The sequence below is a fragment of the Venturia canescens genome, chromosome 1, assembly GCF_019457755.1.
Source record: "Venturia canescens isolate UGA chromosome 1, ASM1945775v1, whole genome shotgun sequence".
NCBI lineage: Eukaryota > Metazoa > Arthropoda > Insecta > Hymenoptera > Ichneumonidae > Venturia > Venturia canescens.
In genome coordinates, this window is record NC_057421.1 from 19,567,052 (window position 1) to 19,594,480 (window position 27,429).

Consider the following 27,429-nt stretch of genomic DNA (forward strand, 5'->3'; position numbering starts at 1 on the left):
TGAAAAAAACAATATTTATCAATATTATTCTCATATTTCACCAGTAAACCTCATACTTGGTCTCTCTGAAAGCCACTAAGCAACGTTCGTGTTCTACTTTTCACTCAAGATGGAAAATACAAATAACTAACCATCACGAATAAACATGGCTTGCCTTGATTACGCAGCTTGGGATATAATAAGCCCAAGATTGAAGATGAAAATACCAATAAGAGTTACCTCTGTAATCATTGATGGCGACGACGAGTGTGAGGGTTGAGCCCAACGGAACGATACCAGAAACCGGTGGTGCCCAAGGTCCCTTGCCATGTTGAATTTCCATCCAGCAATCGACGTTGTCGCCTGCACAAAATTGATATCATAGTTTCAACGATATTTATCCTACTGAAAACCGCTTTCAGCAGCGCCATAACGTTCCAGCACCATACACAATATATTATTGCCTCGATACTTATTCGTGTATGTGGATTCGTGTAGATACGGAGATGGTAGATAATAAACGTACTCGTTTCGTATACATGTAGAATATAATCTCGATGTGCATATTCGAGGAACAAACGCGTACATAGGAAGGAGACTGAAAGTGCGAAAATGATGAAATACGTGCAACAGTCGAGCTTGTATATGTACGTGACTCGCGGTTGGCTCTTGCGGTTGACCACTTTGGCCGTGCGCGTTCCGCCATTACTCCATCAATTCACACTTCCCGTCTGTCCCATGCAAAGATTATACGTTTATGTGCGCGGGACCGTTAAATTATGTTTCGATTTATCACTTTTCTTTTCCCTTCGAAAAATCGATAAAAAATTAACATCATTTTCCTGGTGTATTATTCTCATGATTAAGGTAGAATTTTAATGGTTTGAAAATTGCATTGAAATGTTGAAAATTCACAATGAAATGGGGCCACGAAAAGTGGAAGTTTTTATTTCGATATATGAATTTCCGTTGGAAATGATTTAGAAACACGATTTCTCTGATGTCGAACCACGTAAAAATAACGAACACGAACCAAAACGACCATCAAAAACTTTTTAATCTTTAACCAACCCTTAATAACTCTGTACTCGTAATAAATATTATCGAAAATTCTGCAAATCCCACGCACCGATCAAAAGGTTTGACGTCATAGCATAGAGTTCCATTAGACACGTAGAAAGAAAGAAATTCGAAAACAATGAGGTAGAAAAAATGGGATGATTGATGACTTTATTTTGCTGAGATACATATGCTATTGCATGATTTACGGAGGGCTAAAAGCCGCACTTACTCCGGTCCGAATCATATTCGCTAAATCGTTATTTAATTCGTTTTAATGATAATTGTCGACTTCGGTAATATTAAGTTTGTTATTTTTATTTTTCCCCCTTTTTTCCCCTCAGTATTCTCAAAGATCTTCGTCAATGGTGATAATTCATCGTAATGGAATATTTAAACGATATCAATCAGTTTATTACGATGTATAATAAGAGAGATTAAAGTTGAAGATGTATGCGAAGGAAAAGATTTTTTTGTACCTCTAAAGTCCAATTGTATAACGTCGAGATCGGCTATAACCATCGGTGGTTTCGACGCCGTTTTCTCGTAATCGTTGAACCACTCGCATCTCAGACGTTTCGCCTCGTCCCACACTTCGAGAAGATCCTTGTCGTATTGTACAACAACCGTGTTCTCATAGAATTGACCGTGCATGTCCGGCTTCGTGCCGCACCTGTGAATGAGAGCTCGAAATTGAGGTCTACGTACGGTGAGAAATAATAATAGATTATATTAGTGTGATACTTTAATATTGTTACAGACGATGCGAGATCCTACGATTAGAGTTTCGAGGTCAGCATTAGGAGAGAAATGAAAAATCATTTTTTATCGTGTGCTAGTGAATTGCGATTGTCAAACAATCACGCGTTTCGATTGATCGTATTCGAATGATGATAATAAAGCTGAAAAAATTAATTGGTAAAAGTGAAGTTAGAAATTAGTCCGAATTTCGAGTAGCCCAATTTGCGCCACCAAAAAATACGCTCGGGCGAAAGGAATGCCTTAAGATAAGAATTTTTATTGCTTCTCTCGTTATTTTACAGGCGTTGTGCGAAAAAAAAAAAAAAACAATAAAATTTCATTATCTCGAATGGTTGTCATGAAATTTTTATTTACATTAGTAAATCAATTCCTCGATAGAAGATATAATAAAATGCGTACATGAATGGTTAAAAGTTCACATTTTGATATACAGAAAGAATATGAATACTGAAATCGAGTAAATAAAAATTGATTATACAGAATATCATTTAATTCATTGGTTTTTTCAAATGACATTAGTCAATGGAGAGTATACTTAAGGTACTTTTAAGTCTCACCTCGCGTATGCTATCCGAAATGAAAAAAATGTTTGGCCCGTAGATGGAGGGACGTAAACGCAACGGGGATCAGCGTGTTGACCCTTGGAGGACACGATACCCTCGAAAGGCTGGGAGAACGATAAATGTACGTCCATGTGGTCCTTACCGCACATTACTTCTAGAGATTGGATTGCTGGCATACCCTCGGGCCTTTCCAATGGCCAGATATCGCCGTTGCTACTGACGTTCCTCAGGCCAGCCATCTAGATCACGAATATTGATATTTTTTTTTTTTTTTTTTTTATTGAAACAGTCATTACTCATCTCTGGGTCATGATTACTCTCAAAACTTGAATGAATATCGAATCCGAGGAAGATAATATTTGGGTTAATGGGAAAAGAAATTTCGACATAAATATTGTTCTTTTGCTCACATCATAAAAACTTGTCAGTGCGATTTTGATGATACCCAAATATCTGAATTTCGAAAGTACGACGATTGCGTGTGATACCCAAATCGATAAAAATTAAACCACACATTATTCCACGAGCATTTAATTTTCCGTCACTGCTGAATTAGTAAATTTTAATATGAAAGCATCGTTGGAAAATGATTAGACCAATTGAATAGTGTAACTGCACAGATGCGATAGAAAATTCCGTAATGAGAGCAATGTCGAGTTTCTGTATTACTAGGACTGAGCTAGAGCACATTAATCATACAAATTGTACGAAATTGGATTCGATTAATGTTTTTTTTTTTTTTTTTTTTTTTTTTTCATAACTCGCAAATTACTAAGGCTTCTGAAGATCCTACATAAGATATGAGACGTGTACGCGTATAATACGAAAATAAGAATATACGTGTCTCCAGTAACGACTCGATCCTAAGGAAGATAGATCTCACGTGCAGCATCGCGGGAGTAGGCTGTCAGTGAATTCGCAATTAACGTTGCACAACTCGCTCGTATGACCGTATGCAATGCCAATGGTAAATAGTACACGTGTACAGTATTCGTGGTACAAAAACGTGCGGGACACAGACGCGTGTATGCGAGAGAGGAATATAAAAAGAAAGATTGAGAGAGAGTCTTCCATCACGCTTTGCGTATCATGGAAGAGCATCTCGCTCTCCGTTCTTCTTTCCATTTCTCGTCTCCTCTTTTGCTCACAGGCACGTGTAAGTGATCTAGGCTCGCTAAGGATCAGCAAGTAGCTCCCTTTGCCAGTGCGAGGGGCAAATTAGAGACGCCGCGGCAGCGATGCTTCATTACCATGTTACAATCACACGTTTATTTATATGTATAGCATGTACACTCGTTTTATGTACTACTCCTCAAATGATTGCAATCTAACCAGCATGTTTCTATATGAGTTACAGTGAGCCGGCAATAAGCGGTCCCTGCAGCATCGTGCACGAGGGTTTAAATTTCCTGTGGATGAAGTAATAAGATACACGTGCTGCAAGAAAGAACGACGTTTGGTTGACAGAATTAAAGGGTTTACTTTCGTTCTGGATTCGAAGAAGCTTCGATTCTTCGGCAGATCGATGGGCCTTTCATTTTCGTGTAGCGTAAATTTGCAACGTTTTTATTCACTAACTTTATCTTCTGGATTGGTAAAAATACAGGCTGTGGACGATTTGCAATTATCGTGAGGGTGCTGAAGGAATTTATGGTGTTGTGATACCTCGAAGCAGAACGCTCAGGGCGGTCGTTCCAACTGCTACGCAGCTTCCTTGTCGGCTGAAAGCGTTCAATTATAGATGCTCCTCTGCCGTGTATATACGCTTGCCTAAATGTTGAAACAACTCCCCCTAAGTAAATATAAAATACACGATCGTAAAGATACGAGATTCAGATATGCTCGGGAGATATCGGCAGAAGATCGCGCGCCTGTCCGGATCAATTAAGCAACCATATATCAGGAACAACATGTGGGAATTAAACTGCTCAAGCGTGTGGCTGCTCGGTAGGCGTGCAATGAGACTCCCCGCATAGATTTATCGTTCGTACTATTCGTTTGGTGCACTCGCATTTACATATCTCTCACTTGCCCATCGCCTCGACTATAACGATAAGGAGATTCGTTATATTTATACTCTGTTGGCTTCCCATACAATGACGGTAGTATGGACTTATATGGGAACTTCGTTGATTTCGATTTCAATATCGGAATCGACCATTATCGCTCTGGAACTGGCCATATTTAGTTTGACACTTGAACGTCAACGTTGGTCAGTCCATCCGAGGCTTTAGGGTTTTTGTCACTTCGAGTTATCTTTTTACAGTTTCCGGGAACGATGAGTCTTGAAGAAAATAACGATATAATAGTGAAAGAATTTTTGGCTTTTCAAAAAGGTCGGTCGAGGCTGCAGTAATTCGTTAACGGACAACGCTCAAACTTTCGGTTAACAGTGATGAAATTCGGTTAGCACGGTTTACACGTCCAGGTTTAACATCAGGGTCGAGCTCGTGTATCGGGAACTGGAGCATTACGGACAAGCTCGATGTTGAACACATCCGGAAAGGCTTTTCTTCGAAAACGATGTTATTCGAAGCTCCTCGCAAATTCGACCTCATACGCGGGCAGGCTGTTTCGAACTTTTTTCAAAAGATCTTTCGCCTGCAGTAGCGAATCTTTCAGTAAGAATTCAAAATGTGTTAGTTGGTCGGAAACGATCGCAGCACGAGGAGGGGAAAGAAACTTGGTCGTTTCGTTGCTTTTTTTTCGGTCAAATATGTTTAATGATCGCGGAAACGTGTCTGGGTAAAATTCGCCGGCTATTCGTCTATGTGACTGTCTCTTTCGCGGAATCTCGGTAGCGTCTCGGAAGAAAAGGTGTTCCTCGTGTAGTCCAAGCTCGCGCTCAATCCTGTAACGGGAGAGGCGTCTTTACCGCTGCATTAACGGTCGACGTTTTTCACACAAGTGAAAACAAGTTTCCATGCCGTTCGCTCACAATCGCACTGTTAAATGACAAAGTTTCATTAGAAAATGATTACTTATATATATCGCTATATAAAATATATCCAACTGCTGCACAGCTTCGTTGCTTGAAAAGAGCAAACCTCCTACTGTTTTGTCCCTCAGAGACAAACATTTATTCTGCTAGCGAGAGCGTAATACTTTTTACGAAAGAAAAATTCGCGTTCTGGAGAGCATGCTGGATCGTCGAGTCGAAGGTAAATGTGGAATATTATTGAATGTATATACGTCCATGTATGCATTTACTTGCTTTATAAGAACGGCATTTGTACACTAGGATTGCGAGTTTAGCGATTTCCTGCTGGAGTAGTCAACCTCGAGAGACCTCGAAACTCCAAATGCATGCTAAATGACTGAATTTTGAACGGCAAGGAAGATTTTTTTTTCAGTAGGATGGAGACACGACGATATCGAGAACAAATGGCACGGAATCGATGCAAAGACGGTCCGAAAATCATCATTTTCATAAACGTGAATTCCCCCGTTCGAATCACCGAGACGTTAGAAATAATAGTACAACAAATGAAGTACCTTTTTTTCATCGGCTGTTTTTTCAGATTGTCAAACTCTGCGAAATTTTGTTTCTCTGTTCGATAATTATAATATTCGATTGTCGCTTCGAAGAGGACTAAAAACTGTGGCTGATTGAACTATGGGAGCATCCAATTAGACAATGGACAGACGAAATCGTTCAGGAGATGAAGGTCATGCAGGTTATCCGATTGTGAGAGCGAGAAAAATGGAAAATGTGAGAAAGACGTTGACAGCAACGAAACAAGGGGAACATCCGCTTAAAAAACGTGGCATTTAAACTCAGACGAGTCGTTTCAATGTTTGGAAGAAGGAAGAAAGAAAAATGCTAGTAAAAGTGCATTTTACCGCGTAGCGCATAAAGTACACTTGATACGGCTATTACAACCGTCGTATAAATTCCTGAGTCACACAGCACTTGGGAAATAAATAACTTTGAAACGATATACTGCAATGTATTTCCTATTAGTGAAGGGGTCCAGTGGATACTACCTGTGAAATAATCGCTTATATTTAAATATATATTTATATGGCGTATAAAAGACACGTCAAAAATTTAATGACCGCAATGACTGTCCGGCGTTTATGCTCGGAGACACACAAGTTCTCGATCATAAAGGTACTCATAAACATGAATAGATGTACGGTACAAGATGTTGAAGAACCCGGCATAATTTTAATCGCGTGTATTCAGCAATGAAATATTTTTTTACGATAAGATTGAATGGATTAATGCAAAGCGAATGATAGGATGGAAAGTTGGTCGTATTTGGAGGGCGAAAAGTAAATAGAGAAAAGCTGATTATATTTTTCATTGGGAATGTCGATTCGGCTGACGATTACGGAACATTTTTTCACGGAGGCTCGCACCTGATCGTGGTTCTTGGATAAACTTTTGCCAATCTCTTCAGGTATTCCATTGGAAAAATTTTCGTATTGAGATCCTGCGCACAATCCTCTTCATCAATGTTTATGAGGGTTCGGAACGAGATTTTATCGCGGCATGTACGATAGAATGTATCCGAACGCTACTGGCTTTAACGACGTCTTTCTCTCAGCGATTACGAGCTTTTCGTTGTCTTCATTCAACAACGTTCCAGCATTCCGATATTCATCAGAAATCGATGCTTCGCGATGCTTTCGGCGCGAGAGGGCAAGGTGTTCGAACGTAAATTGCATCATTAAGTGGCCGTTGTAACGTTGTAGCAGGGACATTTTATCGGCGAAAAAGAACGAAAAAAATGAGCGAAGAATCAAGTCCTGCGAGCTTGACATTGCTTACCACTGGGGGGAAGGCGATAAAGAAGACGAAAAGCGGGAGAAAAATGCAACGGGTGTTTGAATGGAACGGCACGAGCATCGTGAACGAGGGCGTCTGCTAAGAATTTGGAATTGAGAAGACACTGTAGGACTCTGCAGCTTGAGATCACAGTTACAACAAATCGAATTTGCATTGATTTAATTCTAGTCGATTGAAATACGTTCTCCCGCTCGGAGGATTAATCACTGGAACGATCCAAGGAAAAAGAATATGTTCATTAAAATGTAGCGAGTATGCCTGAACGATCGGTGAATATGTGTAAGCACGTTTGGGTTCATTGGAATTTCCACATAGTAGAGGCAGACAAATTTCCGGGACGTATACGACCAGGCGAAGAGGCTCGTTCTTGATTCTTCTTGCGGCCCGCGGTGTTCACGTCGCGGAATCTCTTCTCGTCTCCCCCCACCGTCTTTCACCATCGTTTCATGTACGCAGCACCCACACGTACACTTGGCCGTGTACGTATACAGAGTATATCGAACAAATTAGTATTTCGCGTGTGCGCGTACGAAAGCCAGCCCGTAGCCTTGGCCGCACGCATCTTTCAAAGAGCAGTGAAAAAGAGCTCGAAGAAGCGAAGGAAAGAAGAGAAACATACACGAATGCTCGAAGGGGGAGTTCGTCCGTGGAGATTTCCCGGCGTGGAGGATAATCGGGCTCGTCGATGTGTGCATATGCGCCCGTATGTGCGCGCCTATCTTTCGATCGACCAAGAGGTCCCGTGACACGGTAACGTGGCCATGCACGTATGCGCTGCACCGCGCGCACACTCCTTCCCACAAATACGTTGACGTGCGTCTGGTTCGCTGTTGCGAATAGCAACAGGAAGACGAATCGGAGAGTCGAGTCCCTCCACCGATGCAGGTAGGTAGGTAGGTCGAGAGGGGAAGGCAAGAGGAGAACGTGGCGGAGGACACTTGAATAATGCACCGCGCGGCGCGCCGGGTTCTCTTGAGATACACTCGCTACTCACGGTCTCAGAGGATGAGGAGAAGAACAAGAGGGGCTAACGGTACCTAGAGTAGGCACGAATATCCGCTTGCAAGCTGTCGCGAAACGACGTCCCGCCGGCAATATTGTATCCTCTTCACTGCCCGCCACCCTCCTTTTCCCTCTCTCTCTCTCTCTCACTCTCCTTTTGTCATTTGGGCATCCATGGTTTTACGAATCCGTACCATTGTTGCGGTTCTATCGATTCCTCGTTAATCCAATAACTTTAATTATCGTTGAGTGAGGTTGCCTGTGTAGTACATACTTTTGTAGTTATATGTATACGCATAAACAATACGGTTATTTGAAATTTAGATACGGATTGACGGAACATTCGTGGTTTATGTGTATCTCCTCGTATATACGATCCAATAATCCGACACGCTCGAGTCTGATGTGTTTACCATTCATCGATGTCGACCAACGATATTTCTCGGTGTTTATCGAAGCACTCTGGTCAACCTTCAGTTTATAGAGGATCGGAATACCGCCCGAAGGGATATCCGAGTATTTATATTCGGGCCAATTATGGAGACTTGGAAAAAAATGTTGGATAATGGAATTTTCATTGCTGTACGGATATGTGCAGCTTCGTAACGGTTGTGGACTGGTCACGAATTTTTCATATTTTTAGCTTCGAAAAGTTTGCAGGGCACAAATATCACGAGAATTATGATAATGAATCAGGCTTGAGGGAATTGTCAAATTCGGGTTAATAGTGAGGTCTTTAAGTTGAATTATCACCGACGAAAATTCACCAGGTCGTAAAAGACTTGAGTTTTCAGTTTCACGTACTTATGCACCGAATGGTCTCTCGACTAAGAATAAAATACACGGCATAATGAAATCTGCCATAGAATTACGAGAAATGGAACTAAATGAGCGCTCGAAGTCGCGTATTATTTCCTTAATGTACCAACCATTTGTCGTTATAGCACATTGTTTCTTTTCCCTTTTCTTTTCCTTCTTAATTCCTGCATATCTACTTTGAAGAAATACGACGGTTTCGTTTATTCTTGGCGCATAGATCTCGGTCTCTCTCTCTCTCTCTCTTTCTTGAGCTATAACGGTATAGTTCAAGTGTATAGAGAACACAGGTAAGTACTTCGGTGTGTTACATACACAGAGGTAGAAAAAGAATGAGCGAACCGGGCGCTGGAACGATAACGCTATGCTCGCTTCCGGTTTTATATAGTAGTTCGTCGTCTCGTCAGGTCGAATGAATTCAATATGTCAAAAAAAGAATCGATAATATTTTTACTCATCGTAGTGAATATCAAGTTCGTCTCCCGCGATTTCCACACTTTGGTCCATGAATAAATGTTCTAATTACTAAAAAGTCGAGCCTTCCGAATCTCTATCATCATCATTTGCTCTTGCAAGCTCAGTTTAATGTATTTCCTCGGACCCCTCGTTTCAATAACCACATATACCAAAGTGCAGACCTCCCATTAGCCGTTGATTTGGAACTTTTAATACGTACCATGTAGATCAGCATGCGTAGCAACTTCCACACCCCTGGCATCCTGGAGGTTCCAGCCTCTCACGCTGAAACTCGCGCACTTGCCTGGAACAATGTTGGAATATCGATTTTATTGTTCAATCAGAAATCGTCTAACGGGATCGTAATATCCATCGATCTCTAAATCATTTTTCCGCATGCTTGTTTCTCATGAACTTTACTTTATCTCCGAGTTAATGAGAATTGATGTTCCGACGAAATCGAACAATCATTTATCAGACATTGAATCGCATGTTGTTTTTCAATTACGACCAAGATGAGCTGGGATAGAATAATCTTAGTTTAGACATTCAGCTTGCAATAAAAACTTACTATTTATCCCTTTTTTATCGGAACGATACCGGATACATATGTATATCTGTGTATATTCGTTCATATTGCAGGGTATTTTGTGTGCGAGTGCGAGCACGGTCTAGTAGGCTAATTAATTGAGCCTCAAAGTACTCGACGCTCGAAGTACGTGTTGCGCTCGAAGTACCAAGGAGGTCTTGAGTGCAGCAAAATTTCCTTGTCCCGAGAGAAACAGCGTAGCCCCGATAATACTTAATAAAAAAAATAGAGGCAGGAGGCAAAGAAAAAAGACAACGTATAAGTAAGGGGAGGACGTAAAAATAGTAAGAAATATCCGACCAAGCAAGAGGACAGTGTGAGCCAAAGAGTTGACAAATTGTAACGAAAATATTGATAACAATGGCCCAGGAATATGCTCCAGGAAGAAAGGAAATCGATGAAAAAAATCGAAACAAAAATGCGAGGACAGAGACCTCAAAAAATAATAAACGAATGCAGAATATGGATGAGATGAAAAAAAAGATGACGAATGCGTCTCCTCACGAAGGGTGCATCCGACTCAGGTAATAGTCACTGTAATGCCTTAAAGTACGAGACGAAAGACGAATAAGAAGACTGAAGGAGAGGGATCGTGAATGATATGCCTGTCACGACTTTTGTGAAGTTGTATATATATTTGCATTACGTGGAAGGGTTGCTGTATCATGTAAGACGAACAGTGATTGAAACGTTTGCGCGGAAGACATTAAGTTTATGCGTGATTCTCATGAGGTGTTTAATTCGGGTGTTATTAAGATTTTATCTTCTCGCACAAATTACTTCAATTCGTTCAACAGAGCAAAAAAATTTGATAATTAAATAGCGACTGGGTACGTACAGTCGGGTCGAAAAAGTACAAAATTGTTCACACGAGTATGCGCAGGTTACCTTTGATCGAACGGTTTTGCTGGGACCGTGGTTAATCGTTGTTCGCTTGTCTTGAAATTATTCTTAGCTTTGTTCATATTATGCTTTGTTGTTACGATATTTCACGGCTTATCTGGCCTGCGGTGAGGATGATGTGAGGAATAGAAAATGGATTGTTTACACGTCGTTTTGTGACTTAGGGCTTCAATGCCTTTGTGTTGGAATTAATTTTTCAACTCTTCCCGCTGTTGTTTCCTGTTCGGAAGTTTTGTATGTCTGCGAGTCTCTCAAGGCAGACCGCGAAGTCAGTCGGAGTTCGTTGATCAAAAAACTCTGTTGCCTTCTAGAATTTCAATTATCCGAGAGAAATTTTCTTATGCATATAAATTATGAGGCAGCAGAGCATAAAATTCAATTGTGATCGATTTTTCTCCTTTACTGCCTCGTAGTCTCGTGCAGAATTGCTAATCTGAAATAAAAATTTCGTCCATTTACCGTTCAGAACGGTTTGTTTACAGAAATTTTTTTGAGAACAAATTGAAATTTCATGCTGAACCGTTACCAACAGTTTATCGTAATCCATTAATTTGTACGAATGAATTATAGTGTTTTGTCTATACTTTTGGAAACTCAACGTATTTGCATTTCTGCACACATTCGTTTCTCGTTTGTTTGAACCTCCCTTCACTCGATCGCGTCCGTCTTCTGAATTTAATCATTGCGTCGTATCAACGCAATCATCATAAACTCATAATATTTAACTGTAATGATTTCTCCCGCGGGCCGCTGTGACGCTTCGTTCCCATCGAAAAGTGGCTTACAAAATCCAGTTACGAATGATGCGTGCATCATTCGTGACTGCGTTGCAACGTGATCAAACTGTGTTGGGTAGTATATCAAAGCGATTATTATCGAGTCGCGAAGCCGAGCGCAACGGTCCGCTCAATCTCGATTTCAAGCCCGCGCGTTCGTAGTCATTGGATGCACGAGCAATGCCATTAAACGAGAGCAGAGAGAAAGAGAGGAAAAATCGTTTAAAACGTTGTAAACAAAATATTAAGAAATTGCTATAAATAAATATAAATTTTAAGAAGTCTCCCTGAAAATTAAAATGGTCTCCCAACACTTTGGTTTGCGGCATAGCTTTTAATCAGCACAAACCTTTCATCTTTAGAAAAACGTGTCGAATTTCCAGTTCTCAAAAGTTTCAAATATCGATTTAGTTCTTGAAAAGCCCATCTCAATTGAGAGCCCGTTGAAGGTTAATTTTCGTGGTTCGGTGTCAGTGACACGAATCCTAACGATGAAGGATTAAGAGTGCGTTTAGCCCCATGAAGTTAAGCAAGCAGTTTCATACGTTTAAAATACACTGAAAGTGAAAGATGTTTCCGGAGGAATAACGGAGTGGAAAAAGTGAGAAGAACTAAATTAACGAACACAATTTCTCCTGGATTTACGGGGGATTTCAGTCCTTCCTAAAGGATCCTTAAAAAATAACACAAACCCTAGTCCATTGGTCCAATCACGTTTGTATTCTTAGCTCAAAGTCCAATCACATTGTTTACGAGTCTCACAAAGTCTACATTCCCGTTTGTTTATAATCCCATTGTGATAAGTTCTTCATTTTAATCTCAAAAGACTCGTCGAATGTGTTGAAATCACGAGATAACAATTTTGGGGCGGCGCGCTCACGATTCATGTTCATCGGGGTCTGCAAATGGATTACGTTGATTACACAGTGCAATGCTAATGCCTCCTCTTCTCCTCTTACCGCGTGGCAGCTTCCACGAGTCTAACCGATCCGCATCGTTATACACTTCGTACGTCCACAACGACAATAGTTGTTGCATTATAGTTAGTATATATTTGGATTGCTATCAACCGCATTACTGTCACGGCCGGTGCGACGCGATGTGACTAATTAACGTAGAGAACCGATATACATCCGCCCCCGCAGCCTCCTCGCAAATCGAATTTCTATGTATCTATGTACCGATAAATATGTACATATATTATAAGTAACTATATACAGTTGGACGGATTAGATCCGTGGACTGAGCATTAGTTGATACCTAACAATTACCGCTAATTGGTTAATAGCCATTAGTTATCGGAAGCTAAGCCTCGAAGCGCGATGCCGTGCGTTCGGATACGCAGCGGAGAGAAAGAGGGAGGGAGTGAGATCGATAGCTGTGAAGGGGGAGATTGAAATAGGATGGGAGAGAATGAGATGGTTGATGAGAAGGTGCGTCATGAGAGCCTGACGACGTTTACAGCTTCTCGCGATCGCGGATGAGATCCCTGCGGTTGAAACCGCACCACCTCCCCGAGGGAGCTAAACAATCCTGACAGATCACGCACGGATTTACGGGAATCCCAAGATTCACGAGTAACTATCAATCAATGAGACAACAAGACGCGATTCAACGGATTAAGGATTTACTCCCCGAGAACATACAGGCTCGAAAGTTATGCATTTTCTCTCTTGGCATTCTTCGTATAATCTTGCGTCGGTGAGAGTACTTAGAAATTTATTAGTCATTGTTAGTGGTGAAATTTTTTTCACAACTTAGATAGGAGAATCCGCAGTGAGGAAGACGTTCATAAATCGGAATAATAAAAACGCTCAACTTCCAAGAAAGCAGTTTGAATGCTAATTCGAATTCATATGCATTGCGTTTCCTTTTTTCTAATGATTTATGGGATAAAGGGATGAGAGAATATTAACTTCGAGTTCACTGGACACAAGGAAATTCAACGACTTTCTAGACTTACTGTCCCCTCGGTCGAGTCCAAAGCTCGACAGCTATTTTCGAGCCGTAACTATACTTCAAAGAACTCGCTACGATGTAGAACTTTACTTGACACGAAACGTTCTCTCGAAAATGTTTAATTCTTTTGATCAAATACGTTATAAAGTTCACAACCACAAGTGTCTGTTCGTTGGGTCCTGATCCACGGAGTGCAGCAGTGCAACTCATGAAATTTCTTTCCATTTCTCAAACAAAGTAGAGATTCGCGTTTCTCTAATACTCAAATTCGTCGAAAATCTTGAATTTTTATCTCGCACCGTCGTTGTCCTCGAAACGGAACGTGGACGCGACGACTGCTTTTTTTTTTTCATTTTTTTTGGAAAAGCATGCATCAAATGTCGCATCTCAAATGCACCGCGCGCATTATCTTTTTCTCAATACCTTAAACAACTGTATTGCGGTTTGTAATCTTATGCGATGCATAAGGAAGCTTCTATTCACGAGTGTCACTTTGCTACCTCGATGCGGTGGTTCCAATTCTTCAATCACATACCACACAAACACACATACAAACGTATATGAGATAAACTTGTAGTATTTCTCATAATGCACACGTCTCGAAGTCGCGTTTGTGACTATCGTATACAGGATGCAAGAGACACGATCTCGGCATATCGAAAAGATATGCGACTCGTGTCGCGGACCTCACTTGATCTCTCTCTCTCTCTCTCTCTCTCTCTCTCTCTCTTTCGGTTATGTCTGGGAATGAAGCGTGGAACGTTCCTAGACGAATAGAAGCGTTGCAGCAGCAAAATACGCTACGTTTCTCGGAGTAACGTTTCCCAAGCGCACAATACATTCCAGGAATGTTTCAAACGGAGAGGTCCCTCTTGAGTTGAGAAGAGGGGAACTTCATGCGTTGAAGAAGAGCTCACAAGCCGGGTTAACGGTGATTTTCCCACTCGGGCTGGGCCACTAAGACTCTCAAAGAGTTCTACTATAGGTACAGCGAAAAAAAAGATGAAGAAAGAATAAAAGAGACGGAGAGGAACAGATAGAATGATGAGCTCATACCGATCGAGTATCGTCGTACCTCACCATGAGAATATAATGCTTTTCTATATGCACACTCTCTTTCTTCCTGCCTCTTTTTCTCTTTCCCTTCCTCTTTTTAACATTTTTTTCATTCCTGTGTCTATGCGTGTATGATTTTTTGCGTTCGTTCTACGCATAAATTTTCATATACTCAACTGAGTATGAACCTCGTAGTCGAGTCTATTCTGAACTACATCCTTGGAAATAAACTGCACACACGTTCTAGGAAAATGTTATGTCAATGGAAACGAAGCTAGACAAAAGTCAATTTGAATATGGGCTCTAAAAATAAGGGAGGCATCGATTCATGGACATTGCACGAGTCTTGTGTTAAGGTAGATCATGCCTGAAGGACCGTATTTTATGGGTGTCTAAATTCGGTCGATTTTTACTTCCCAATTGAAGATATAATCATTTTAAATTCATGTCAGAGTTATTAATTCGAAATTGTAAATACATTTTTTCAACTTATATTTTGGCGAATGAAATTACAAGCCATTGATTGATGGGCCAAGCAAAGAGGAAACAAAATGCCGAAATAAGCGAATGTGAGGTTGTACGAGTACTCATCATTACCAATTTCGTTCAACCTTTAACCTAATATTTCTTTATTACTAGTAAGACAATTGTCTCGATTTTTTTCCCAGACCTTCATTATATACTTCATTGTTACTGTGTACTTTTTCATAAGCTTCGTAAGATACGTTCATTCGTTATATGGAAAGATAAACGATTTTTTACGCAGAGTCCCTGTGTATTTTTATTCATATTCAAACACGTTTATCTCAATAATCAAGAAGACGAACCCTTTAAAATTTGATACGCGTGTCAGTCGATTACCCATTTAAATTGTGTGTAAATATCAAGTCTTTCTTAAGAAAATCGTTTCGTGCATAAACTACCTTTGAAAGAAGCATATTTATTAATTGTTCATTTATGCGGAGAGTTAGTTTTTTGAGAGTTTGAATTTCATTGGATTACCAGTTCCCCAGTTTTGCTTTCGACTCTCTTTTTTTCACCATCCAATAAAAAATTTATTCGAGCTCGAAGAATTATTTATCCACGTTATCGTGAACAAAAAAAAAGTAAAATACGCAGGGACGGTTTCTGCCCGTTCGGTATGTGCTCCGGTACGTGGGGCAGCATCGTACACGCGTGTGGCACGGAAGATCCCACGCTAATATATAATTCTCCACCTCTGACACCGTTTTTCTCCGCGACGTTTTAATGTGACACCCGTATCGTTTTCTCAAGCACCGGGATGCCGCCACACAGAGACGCAGAAAGAACGAGAGGGAGGAAAAGAGAGGGCGACATCCAGCAGCTTCGCTATTGCTGCTCTTGGCTTCTTGCTGGCGACTTCCGTCGTACGGGGCACGTATCCAACCGTCCGTTCTGTAGTTTTGTGATATGGAATCGCGCGGCGAACGGTAGATCGCTGCTATTTTGTCCCTTTTTACCAGCTTCTACGAAATCGGTGAACTCGACCCCGAATTTTTATCGCGATGATCTCATGGGTATAATATAAGTATCAGTGAGATAGCGTACACATGATACGTTTTCCTGGTTCGCAGAGGCCATTTTATATATGATCAAAGCGCGATTGCGAATGAAACTGATGTATGGCGATACAACGCTAAGGAAATCCCTCGACTTCGTTTAAATTAGTTGTTTACTTGATCATTCGTTCTCTTCATAGTCTCTGCGATTGGAATTTATTCTCTTGTACGCCGCAAAAGTTGTTATGCACAATGAAAATTTGAATGAGTAAATTCTTGTGAGAAAACACAACAGGCAGTCATTTGAAGTTATTCCGAGTTTATCTAAATCCGGGATGAGCCCGAGAGGAGCGAGCCCAAGAATTCCTACGGTGAAGTAGGTCAGGGAAAATATTCGAAATTGCAGATGACATCTTCGAAGAAATTACAGCAATTTTATTCTTATGATTCCAGGCACGTGAAATGGTAACTATTGCATTAGAGTGTAGGTACTTTCCGAGTGCATGACTAAACGCGGATTCAGTATTCTTTGCAGCACCGAGTCCAATGAACTCTTTTGTATTGGATGAAACTCATCGCGTATACCCCAAATCTAGAAAATATAATTGCCTACTTTTATGTCATTTTAATATGAACAGTACTTCGTACCGGTACCGATATCAATAATTATTCCCAGTATACATAATAATTAGCGAATACCTTTCCAATTTCAGGCGTTCATTCTAGTTCTCTAATTCAATCGGAGAACCGTAATTTTTCTCCTAGTCATGAGGAATGATTGCCAATTACTACTCTGCCAAGTACATTGGAGATATTTTATTTTCTGTTTTATTTTTCCATTAAATTAATTAGGGGTTTTCATCTGTACTCGTGGTTAGAGTTTGATTGTTCTAATAACACCTTTTACATATTGAGAAGATATTCCATCCTTCAGCTGCAAACTCGTGAGCGGTCGGGAGACTGAGGGAGAGTAACATTTCGTTGGATCGATATTCGGTTTCTCGATCGATAAAAAAGGTGAAATTCAGCTAGTGAAAAAATGAGCGTAAGTTCGCGGGCGAGGGAAGAAAGAAATGTGATGAAAAACGTGCGTTGAGAAAGGCACGCGGTAAGAGGGCAAGAGAAAGAGGAAGAAAAGATTCGGAGAAAGAGAAAAAGGCCGATGGAAGGAGTAAAATAGAGAAGAAGACGAGAAGCTAAAAGAGATGAAAAGGCTCGTGCGTCCCGCGTACACACCGAGTGTTGGCACAATGGTCGGCGAGGCGTGTGAACGCGAACGCCCCGACCAGGAGTAGAGTGGAGTGTCGACTGCGCCGGCGGGCCCATCATCATGAATGGGAAAGCTCGTCTCTTTTACTCGCACGTGCGAGGCCTCGGGATAAGAGAGCGCGAGAGAGAGGGAGAGCCTCTCGTCTGCGGGGTCTTGCCGCAGTCAGCTAGCCGGCGGTTCGTCGCGTTTCGCTCCTCGGCACGGGTCCCAATCTTACGCGCACACACACACACACACACACACACACATATAGAAACATAAATGTCTGTAGAGAGAAGATCGCGCCTCAACTGCTAGCTAACGAGTCACGGTCTACGAATGGCTGGAGGTAATTACCGAGCTCGAGCCACGGCAGTGGACACCCGTTAAAGGCCAAGCCTTTCCACTTCGATTCACCAGATCCATCGCGGGTTCTCTCTTCGTCTATCGTCTTTCTCACGCATGCTCGATCCTCTATTTTTTTAAATACCGGTATCGGCCTCTTACTACTTCCGGCACTTCGTATTCATTCAATTTTACCTTTTTTTATTATCCTCTGTGTTCATTCACGAACGATATTATACTACTTTTTCGATCGGGACTGCGACTACTCTTGAAATTTCGGTATCCGAGAGTTTCGTGGTCAACAGGTTTTTAATTGATTGTTATAAATTATTCAAATTAAAAAGAAAAACAGCATCAAATGAGTGAACCATATTTTCATGTTTATCGAGATGACAATCGTCGGTGAGAATATTGTGGCTCGTGACAGGAGTGAGGAATGACTCGAAGATTCCAATTTATTCGTTTCGAATACCAATGGGTACAAATAATATTTAAATTTATCACTAAATTGACGATTCCAACTTTTACCAAATCTTTAGTGAATCTTCCAATCCGGCGAAATGAATTCATTAATTAATTGAAATATATGAGTCAGCCTCGAATATTAAATTTAGCGTCTGTAACCTCAATTTCCGGTTCTGAGATGTTTTTCTGCATTTACGAATCTTTGAGATCAATGACCCGAAAAGGCTTCCTCCAAAATGTATGTGCCGTGTGACGAATAAAGTTTATTTTTCAATTTGAAACGATTTTTTTCACCATTCACAATCCTCTTAAATAATTGAGTTCCCAAGTTTTCATTCAGCCGAATTTTAGGTATTTCGAGAATTCAATATTCCGATGCATAAAAACATGAAAAAAAAAAATGACGCTAATACAATCCTCTGAAATCGGATGCAATTAATAGTCCTTTAATGCCAGTAATAACCAGAGAGTCGATATATCATTAAATTTTTTTCCACTTCCCAACCTACAATTTTCTAGGACTGAGTTTCTATCTGTATCATTATAATTATCTCGAAATTTTTCGTTATTCAAACAATTCTCAATGTCTTTTGCCCACATTATCAAGTTTAATGAATGTCTTACAAAGTCGGGCTATTAGTACTCGAGCGAGTCGAAGAAATTTACATTCAGCGAATACCACACCGGCGGGGATATTGCATAATAATGATGATAATTCTTGTTTCGTTACCGGTGAGCTGAAGCAACGATCGAGCCAAGAATTCTCGTCAAGAGTATTATACTTGCGGACAGTTTCTGTAGATTCCTCAGGTCCTCAGGAGGATGAACGAGAAACAGTGGAAAAAGTGGGTTGAAATTAAATCGTAACGCTGAGCGGTTATGTGCCAGTGAGTTTATTGCACACCTTCAATATGTATATAACGTTCGAGGGTTATCACTCACCACTGCAAAAGACGTTTTATTCAGCGTTCTATCTATATCGCATTTATATATCTATATATCTCGTTTGTACGTAATAATATAAAATATCTACGAAGGCTACTGGGCTTTCGTGAGGATCCGCCGCGTATTCGTTATACCGTGCTTAATTACTCCAAAGTTTTTTGCGTTCCTTATGAACCGTTCGTTAAGAATTAATGGTCATCTTGCCACGCATTTTTCAAAGCCGTTTATTTTTATATTTATTTGAGTAAGTTTTTTTAACGTACAACTTTTTCTTACGCGTGCATACATAAATGTATTTATCTTTTTATCGGGTCTCTTCGAGATCTCACTGCTTCTTCTCTCGCCTCAACCGACTGGCCCAGAATCGAGTGGACTCTTGTGTCCGCGATATTTTATTAGATTTTAGTGCGGTATAGATGCTTGCGCGCCGTGTCGAATGAACACGTGAAACAGCCTCGTGTGAAGATAATGGATAATGACAGACGCCGAGCGGACTTCGTTATAGGCGCACTGGCTTTTCGCAGAAGTATCAGCTGCTCAAAGCTACTGTGTTTATACTCGCAGCCCCCCCCCTCCCCCTCCCCTCCCCGCTCCCCCCCATTACTACGAACCGTTCATTACCATCTGAGAACTTGATTCGACCGATTTTTATACCCCTTTCGCTGCTAATCATCAACCATGCCGTGTATTAATATTAGCTATTCATAATTCCGCTCCCATGAAGAATTCGTGAGAACTTGGCTTTGAATAATACATCTTCCCTTCGTTTGATCTTTTTGCACGGCAAAGGCGTGCTTTTTTATGATTGGAGAAGCTCTCATTAACGGTGGCTTTCGCAGCTTCCATATCGTTTGATTTCCCATTTTGTAATAGTCTTTAATTATTTATTTGAATTATATCGAGTTCAGCCGAAATTTGCGACGCGTGGATGCGACGTGTCTAGGTCCACTATCCCTACTCCAAAAGAAAATGTGACGTGCGAGATTACAAGATTCTAAATCACATCGTTTAAATTTGCCAAGAAATAAATATCAAGTCAGTCAAAATAAAATGCAACTCGTTTTATTTTACTACAGTCTGGAACATTTTGGAGATTTAGGATTCCAATTGGTCACAAGATCTCAATTTTTTATTGCTCGTAAAACCATCGAGTCGAAATACCGATCCTTAGTCGTCCTTATCTCGAACTAGTGAAAAGGCTTTTCCACCAGGAAAAGGGAGAAAATACAGAAGCGAGCAAACTCTGGGAACAACATTTTTACTGGAATGATAGCTTTAGTAGCGATTTTTATGAATGAAAATTCAAAGCCTCTCATGAAACTCTACGCAAACGTCGTAGGTATACGTACATTATGCCGACTCGAGAGATAGATGTATAATTTCTCTCACGTTCGGAGAAGTGTCGACTCGATGCTGACGTTCATGGTGAACTGTGAATCGGCAATAAATCCTGTGTGCAAACACCACGGAGAAGGGCGCCGATCCTCAATGTCTGATAAATTCTATGCGCATGGTCTCGTGCGTCCAGACGCTTATGCATCTGTGCGTATCTATTCACAAGCGCCATTTATAGAAGTACATTGAGTAAGCAGCTTGCGTTCGTCTGGTTCTTGGTCTCAGTTAACCGACGTATGACTCCATGCATACGGGCAATTCAAGTTCAAATCGTTGAATTCGTGAACTTCGGTTGTTTCGTCGATAATCGTATATATCGTTGAACATTCGCGAGTTCGAACAACCTCGAAAAAGGCACGTTAACATTTTTGACCCTCGTGGCTGCCAGTTATAACAGAAATGAATGCAAAAATTGCGTAGACGCAGATCAGGCAAAGCCTCGATAGAAATTTATGTCAAAACCTCGAAACTTTTTTATCGTTCAAAGCCCAAAATTCCGTGCAGATTCGATGATGGTAAAAAGTCTTCAAATCTCAATCATCCAACTGCACGTAATCATGAATTTCTCTTACCACCGATAAGCACCGGTGTGAGCTGGAAAATCCTGTGCACGCCGGTAGCCACACCGATGATAAAGAAAAGGGCGCATCCGGCATAGTCTGACGCGCAGACGCGCGCGAAATACGGCGTTTTGTCATTCGACACGATACATATATGCAAGCGCACTTAACTCGGGGCATCGAGAGACGTTTAGGCAAACATCCGGAAGGTCCGACCACGCACGTGCGCCCGCAAAAGCACGCACGCACGCTCATGTTACAGGCCGCACATTCGCGTTTCACCGCCTGCATTTATGCTATCCTTTATATTCAATATCATTATCATATTACGTTACACGAGTAAGCCGTGTTTTACAGTATGTTACTATAGCGTGTATCTAGACTCGCGTAATAAGTTATTTAATCGGCATAGAGTATCGTGTTATTAGCCCGCGTGTCGGCTGATAATTCATCGTCAGTTTCATATAGTAGAACGAAAGGTGCGAACAAAAACCACTCGATGAATGGGAGCGAGTACGGATGCATTTGAACAAAACTCCTTCTCTCGGCTATTCATTTCTATTCTGTTTTATATGAATATCCATATTTTTCATACCACATTCATAGCAGGACGAGTCATCGCGTGCTTCGAGCTAATTGATTTTTATTAACACTAAATAAGACGATATTACGAGTCTCGAGACATCCTCTCGAGATTTCAGTGACCTACTCCGCGGAACAGCATATATTTTTTCGAATATATCAACATGCTGATGTGAGTAGTCAGTTTCACGGTAGAAAAAGTTCAGTTCGATCCAGCACAGGTTTTGGAGCACTCTGAATTTTCGGGTGGATCAAGCAGTTTTTTTTTAACGATTTTTTGACAAATACTGGGTGCAAGATTTCGTACAGGAGAGCTGATATCATCATTGATGTATACTCAGCCGCCTGATATTTTACGTAGTAATGAGCCATTAATAATCCTCCGTGGAAGAAAGAAGCTCGCCTCACGACCGTTACCACCTTTCCATCGTTTTCTCGCAACGTCTGTCTTTCTGGCTGCGTGTACACAGTCGTCGTCGCGCATACTATTTGACTACTTAACGCTCGAGCGTCTGACGACAGACGTGCACGCTCTACTGAATCGGGGCGCGCCTTCTCGAACGCTCTCTTCATCTCGTTCATTCTCTCTCTCTCTCTCTTTATTCTTGCTCTCACTGAGCTAAGCACGAGAATCGTGGATTTTTCTGTCGTTCGGCTTTCCTGAGACGAGGTCGAACACCCGGCATTTATCACCAGGAGTTCAGGATTAGCGAGAGCGCGTGGAGCAAAAGTGTACGCTGCCTCTCATATACCGGAGCTTCATATAATCGTATGCGCATTCTGAATATTTAATGAATATCTCAGGGAAACAAGAGACGACACCTGTTTGCAAAAAGCAAGGACATAACCGTGTGTCCGTTATACATATATGTCTATGCGGATATTCAAATTTTTCAACCATACATATACATTAGGTACATATATACATAACGTATCTTTGATACTCAAGAGTGGGCAGAACGAATTTCGGTAGTGTATTAGCTATATGTACATTTTTAGGTGCTAAACAGATACGGGGAATTTCATGAGAACTTGACTCACATCTGACTCTTTAAGATTTGTTTCACCTTCTTTTTCAAATTATCATTGCGTCTCTAAAAGAGTTTGTGTCTTTTTTTTTTTTTATTTACTTGAGAGTATCGTTCAGCGCTTGCTTTTAACACGGTCTCAGTCAACATCTCACCGACGTTATTGTATGTAAATACTTCTCGCACTCATGGCATCGCAAATTTTAAGAGAAGCAACAGTATTTAATTTTCAATGATTCGAAGGAAGTTTGGGTATGGAAAATCGTGTAAAATTTCTTTGTTTTCTCCAATTCATGGGGCTTTATGAGACTCGTGAATCGCCTTTTTAGAAGGTCCGAAAGACTTTCGGATTCGACCCTTAAAGTGCGCACTACCTCACGATATTGCGAGGAAAAAACGTGAGTTTTCTTGATGCTTCTCGATGTAGCTGCGGGGTAATTCAGGGTCCTTAGCGCGAATGGTTCTTCCTCGGATTACTGAAACACTTGGGTGAACTAGTTCGGTGGATTAAGTGACACGCGATACGGGGGGAAGCATAGAATGTACTCTGAGTGTAAACAGGTAATGTTGCTATCTTTGGGAGCCTAGCTTCTAAGGATTATTTTCGAGCGTTCGGAACGTTCAATTCCGGCATGAATAATTGGCCAAAACTGATTATCGATCGATTAGGAAAAACGTGCAAGAAGATTTACTAAAAAAAACAGTGTATTTAAGTTCTGCAGTTTACAACTGTCGTAAAAAATGAATGAAACATAAAAATCGAAGCTGGATCGAGCTGGCTTGGAATGTCTCATTTATATCCACTTTATGTACGTTTATATGGCTACTAAAGCCTAATAATTATACGAGTTTCTAAAGTCGCCGGCGGCGTTTAAGCGGCCAACACGGCCTCTCGGCAAATCTACTCGATGCAAATTGAACATGTTCAGATATACGCGTGCGTGTGGACGTTAAACACACATCCGCGGAGATTCGGTGTTATACGAAGGCACAACGTTGAACGATCGGTAACGTACGCGAATGATTATTCCAACTTTCGCCAGATAAATAATATGAGCTGGCGATAATAATAATTTCTAGGGGTTAACGCGCTGGATGATTTTTTTCTCACATCCTCGTGTGCGTATCGGTCCACACGCAGTGGGAATGACGTCGACGACTCTTTAACCGTTATCTCATCTCTCTCCGCTCTTCTCTTCGTTCAACCGCGGGTGGGCAGGGCGCTTTTTTGCACGAGCGACAAATTATTCAAAGTTGAATCAGCGAGATGTCTAGCGGGACAAGAAATCTGTAACGTGTACTCGTCAAAATTCAATATTATTTTCGATCGCTCTGTCCGAGAATCTGAATCCGGAATCTGCTTGTTACAGAATTAGATTCTGATTGGGACTTGAGCACGTTTCTTTCGCAAACTTCTCGGAATTTGATCGTCGATCATGATTATATTCTTTTCGTCCTGTTTGTAAACTTACGAAAAAAGTCAAAAGGATCTGCTGAAAATTGAAGTGGAGATCAAATAAATTCTGACGGAATATTCGATAGTGTAACCTTGAAATCCCTCGTTTGCACACGCTCTTAATTGTGTCAATGAAAAACAGTTTTTTGCATCTTGTCTGCGCGTCTTTAATAACAAATTCGCGCTTGATCACCCTCAGTATCAGTCGGCTTACGTTATTCATTAAACGCTGCCTCATGATTACGTGGCTCTCACAGTTTCTGAGTTAATATCGAACTCAAAAGTTTATATCGATTGTTTATAATAATTAGAATTTTGTCTTTTACGTGGCAAAACAAGTGCCGCACTTCACGTTCCTCAAGAGGTTAAAGCATCAGATGGGTTGCACAGGAAGACGAGTGACGAAATTTTCCTGCGATTATACTCTTACGCGTACCGCTAACTGGAATGTCGCGTGCGAGAGGCTCTGACAACTTGCACGCACATGGGGGCCAGAAGAAGATGAACAGAATGGAGAAGAAAAAAATGAGAAAAGAAAAAAGAAGGAGTTAAAACGCAAAGAGGTAACCAGAGAAAACGAGGTCGCAGAGATGTCGTGTCGGAAAGAGGTCCGAATTTGGTCCCACAGGTGAATGTAACCCGAAGATTCGTTAGCGTGCAATAACGTAGCCGAACAAACAAGAAGAATTTCGACATTATCTTTCCGAATCAAGAGAATCGCGTCATCCAATTAACATGTGATTTAATAATGTCTGAGTTTACGATATTTCCAATATCATATTTTTTTTGTCGCACAATTAACACTGCTCAGTAAGAAGTAACATTTTTGTCACGAAGTTTTCTTCTGCGAGGACTTTTTCTTTACGAGTTGACATTGCATTCGTAAATAAATGTCTCGGAATATCTTGAGTTTATACTTCTCAAAGCTTTTTAAAGTATAAAATTCAAAAAGTTGCGAAATTACAGGATTCGATCGTGTGGATTAAAATCTGTGCTGGGTGATCTTCAATCTTGATAAATATCTAGAGATATTGGTATTGGGCAATGTAGAAAATTAATAGAGAAAATTCTGTCGTGCTGGGTTCTGAAAAGTTTTCGATTCAACGAGGGTTTTTCATCAAGATACTAATGGATATAATTAGCTGAACTCCATTAAATATGCTCCTAAAGTATAGTAAATGAAATATTCAGCTATCTCTTGGGATGGTTCACGTCAAATAAATGTTTTTCCATGATAGATGAAAACATCATGAAATTATGGATACGAGCAGTTTTACGAGGTTTAGAATATATTGAAATACACTATAAAATATCCCTCGGTATAGTGGAGCATTTCAAATAAGTTATAAACTCAATATGCTTATAGTTAAAAAGTGTACAAGTCGTTAAAAAGGTTTTCTCGATTGGTAGACAAATAGTTAGGTATGAAGAAGAGGATGAGCATAGAATTAAGAGAGCACGCGAAGCACGTGGCGTTCTTCCGCGTCGCGCGTGCTAGAGACGAAGCTCTTCTCATCGCTTCGAGAATCCACCCGTTTACACAGTCAGAGAGAAAGACAGAGAGCGAGAGAGTGAAAAAGATAGGAAGAAAGAGAGAGAGAGAAAGGGTGATCCAAAGGTACACGATGGGACGAAATTTTCAGAGAGCTTCATTCGCTCAACGGGCTCTTTCCTTCTCTCTCCTTCGCCCTCTCGATGCGGTCGTTGCAGCTCTCGCCTCCTCTTCCTCTTGTGAACCGACCGCATTCCCTCCCCACTATCGTTCAATTTCCACGAGACGAATTTTATCTGTCCTCTCGTTCTTTCTCTCTTTCGCTCTTTTTTTCTCTTCTTCTCTCTCTCCTCTCTTTCTCTCTTTTCCCGTCTGATCATCTTCTTGGAGCATCTTTTTCGGTTTTACTACACGTTTATCATCTCTCTTTCTCTTTCTCTCTTGGTATCGGGCTATTCGGACTTGCGCTCCCGTAAATCGGTTAAGGGAATCTGGGATACGCGACACGGGCATTCGGGCATTCCATCCGTTCTCGTTCGGTAATCGGTATATAACAGCGACAGTTAACATCTCTCGTCGTTTTCCTACGTCCCTTGATGATGTAGTAATAAAATATCTCCCTCGAACGGCTTCGCTTAATTTTTATGCGCGAGACTGTCCCATTAGGACAAAACGGTACAAAGTAACATTTTAGAGCAGGTTTTTTCATTTTTTTTTCATTCCGCTTTTTAAACGTTCTCGTCTTTTTTTTGCACACGCTTGCAAATTTTGAGACTTTTTTACAGCTATAACATACATCTCTCCGAGATCTATGGATCTCGATCGTAAGAAGTTCGCGTTGCAAATTGCGCTCATCGATGAAAATGAATTTTTAATGAAATGCTCGAGATTTATTAGCAACCGGATCCCGTTTTTTTGTGCTCCTCTCTCTCTCTCTCTCTCTCTTCGCCTTCCTTTTCTTGTTGAATAACCGTAGCAAGAGGTTAACGTGATTTTAATGCAAACCTCGCTGCTCATGCAGTTTTGCCTCGTGGCACATTTTTTTTCACCGGCGAACCGTGCAACGAAATTATTTCTACTGAACTGTAAATTTGTATGTTAAATAATTCGAGGCCGAACGAGTACCGTGAAAAATCTTACTCGTATCTTGGATACTTCAAATTTTTCATTTTTATTGATGAACCGACCGTTTTTCAACGTAAATTACAGGAAGAAAAAATCGCACTGGACGAAAAGTACACACCTTTCGTATCGAAGTAATGAACTTAATTAATGTCCATTTAAATATTCATTTAAACGATATTTCCATACGAAAATGATGAATTTTTATCGTGCCTGATAATTCCCGATATTTTCATTTGTCCAACTAATTTATTGTACAGAGCAAAAAATGCGAAGGTTTTATGTGGTAATAAAATTATTATGTGTCTCCGCCCGAGAGTTTTACGAGGTCGATATGCGATCAACATTTTATTTGCTCTGGTTATATCGTTCCGGTTGTTAATCCGTTAATTGAGAGAGAACATGGTAGACTGGGAGGCACGATGTGCGGCCAGGATCGTAATCCCGACCGGACAAACAGCTGATCGCAGCAAATGCTCACTCTGGTACGGTAATTTAGTGGAAGAAACGGAATCGAGTAATAAAAATGTAATATACAAAGATATGTGAAACGGT

At 40.8% G+C, this 27,429-nt stretch overlaps 1 protein-coding gene across 1 annotated transcript in view; it reads right to left on the reverse strand.

Annotated features, from left to right (window-relative positions):
- The window catches only part of m (miniature), a 107,412-nt gene that overhangs the window by 3,637 nt on the left and 76,346 nt on the right, over window positions 1–27,429 (reverse strand). Inside the window, exons 3-6 of the mRNA XM_043415230.1 lie at window positions 9,653–9,736; window positions 2,358–2,602; window positions 1,518–1,711; window positions 220–342 (exon numbers count right to left, since the gene is read on the reverse strand). Coding sequence (XP_043271165.1) covers window positions 220–342; window positions 1,518–1,711; window positions 2,358–2,602; window positions 9,653–9,694 — 604 coding nt within the window. The 5' untranslated portion in view covers window positions 9,695–9,736. The remainder of the gene's footprint in view (window positions 1–219; window positions 343–1,517; window positions 1,712–2,357; window positions 2,603–9,652; window positions 9,737–27,429) is intronic.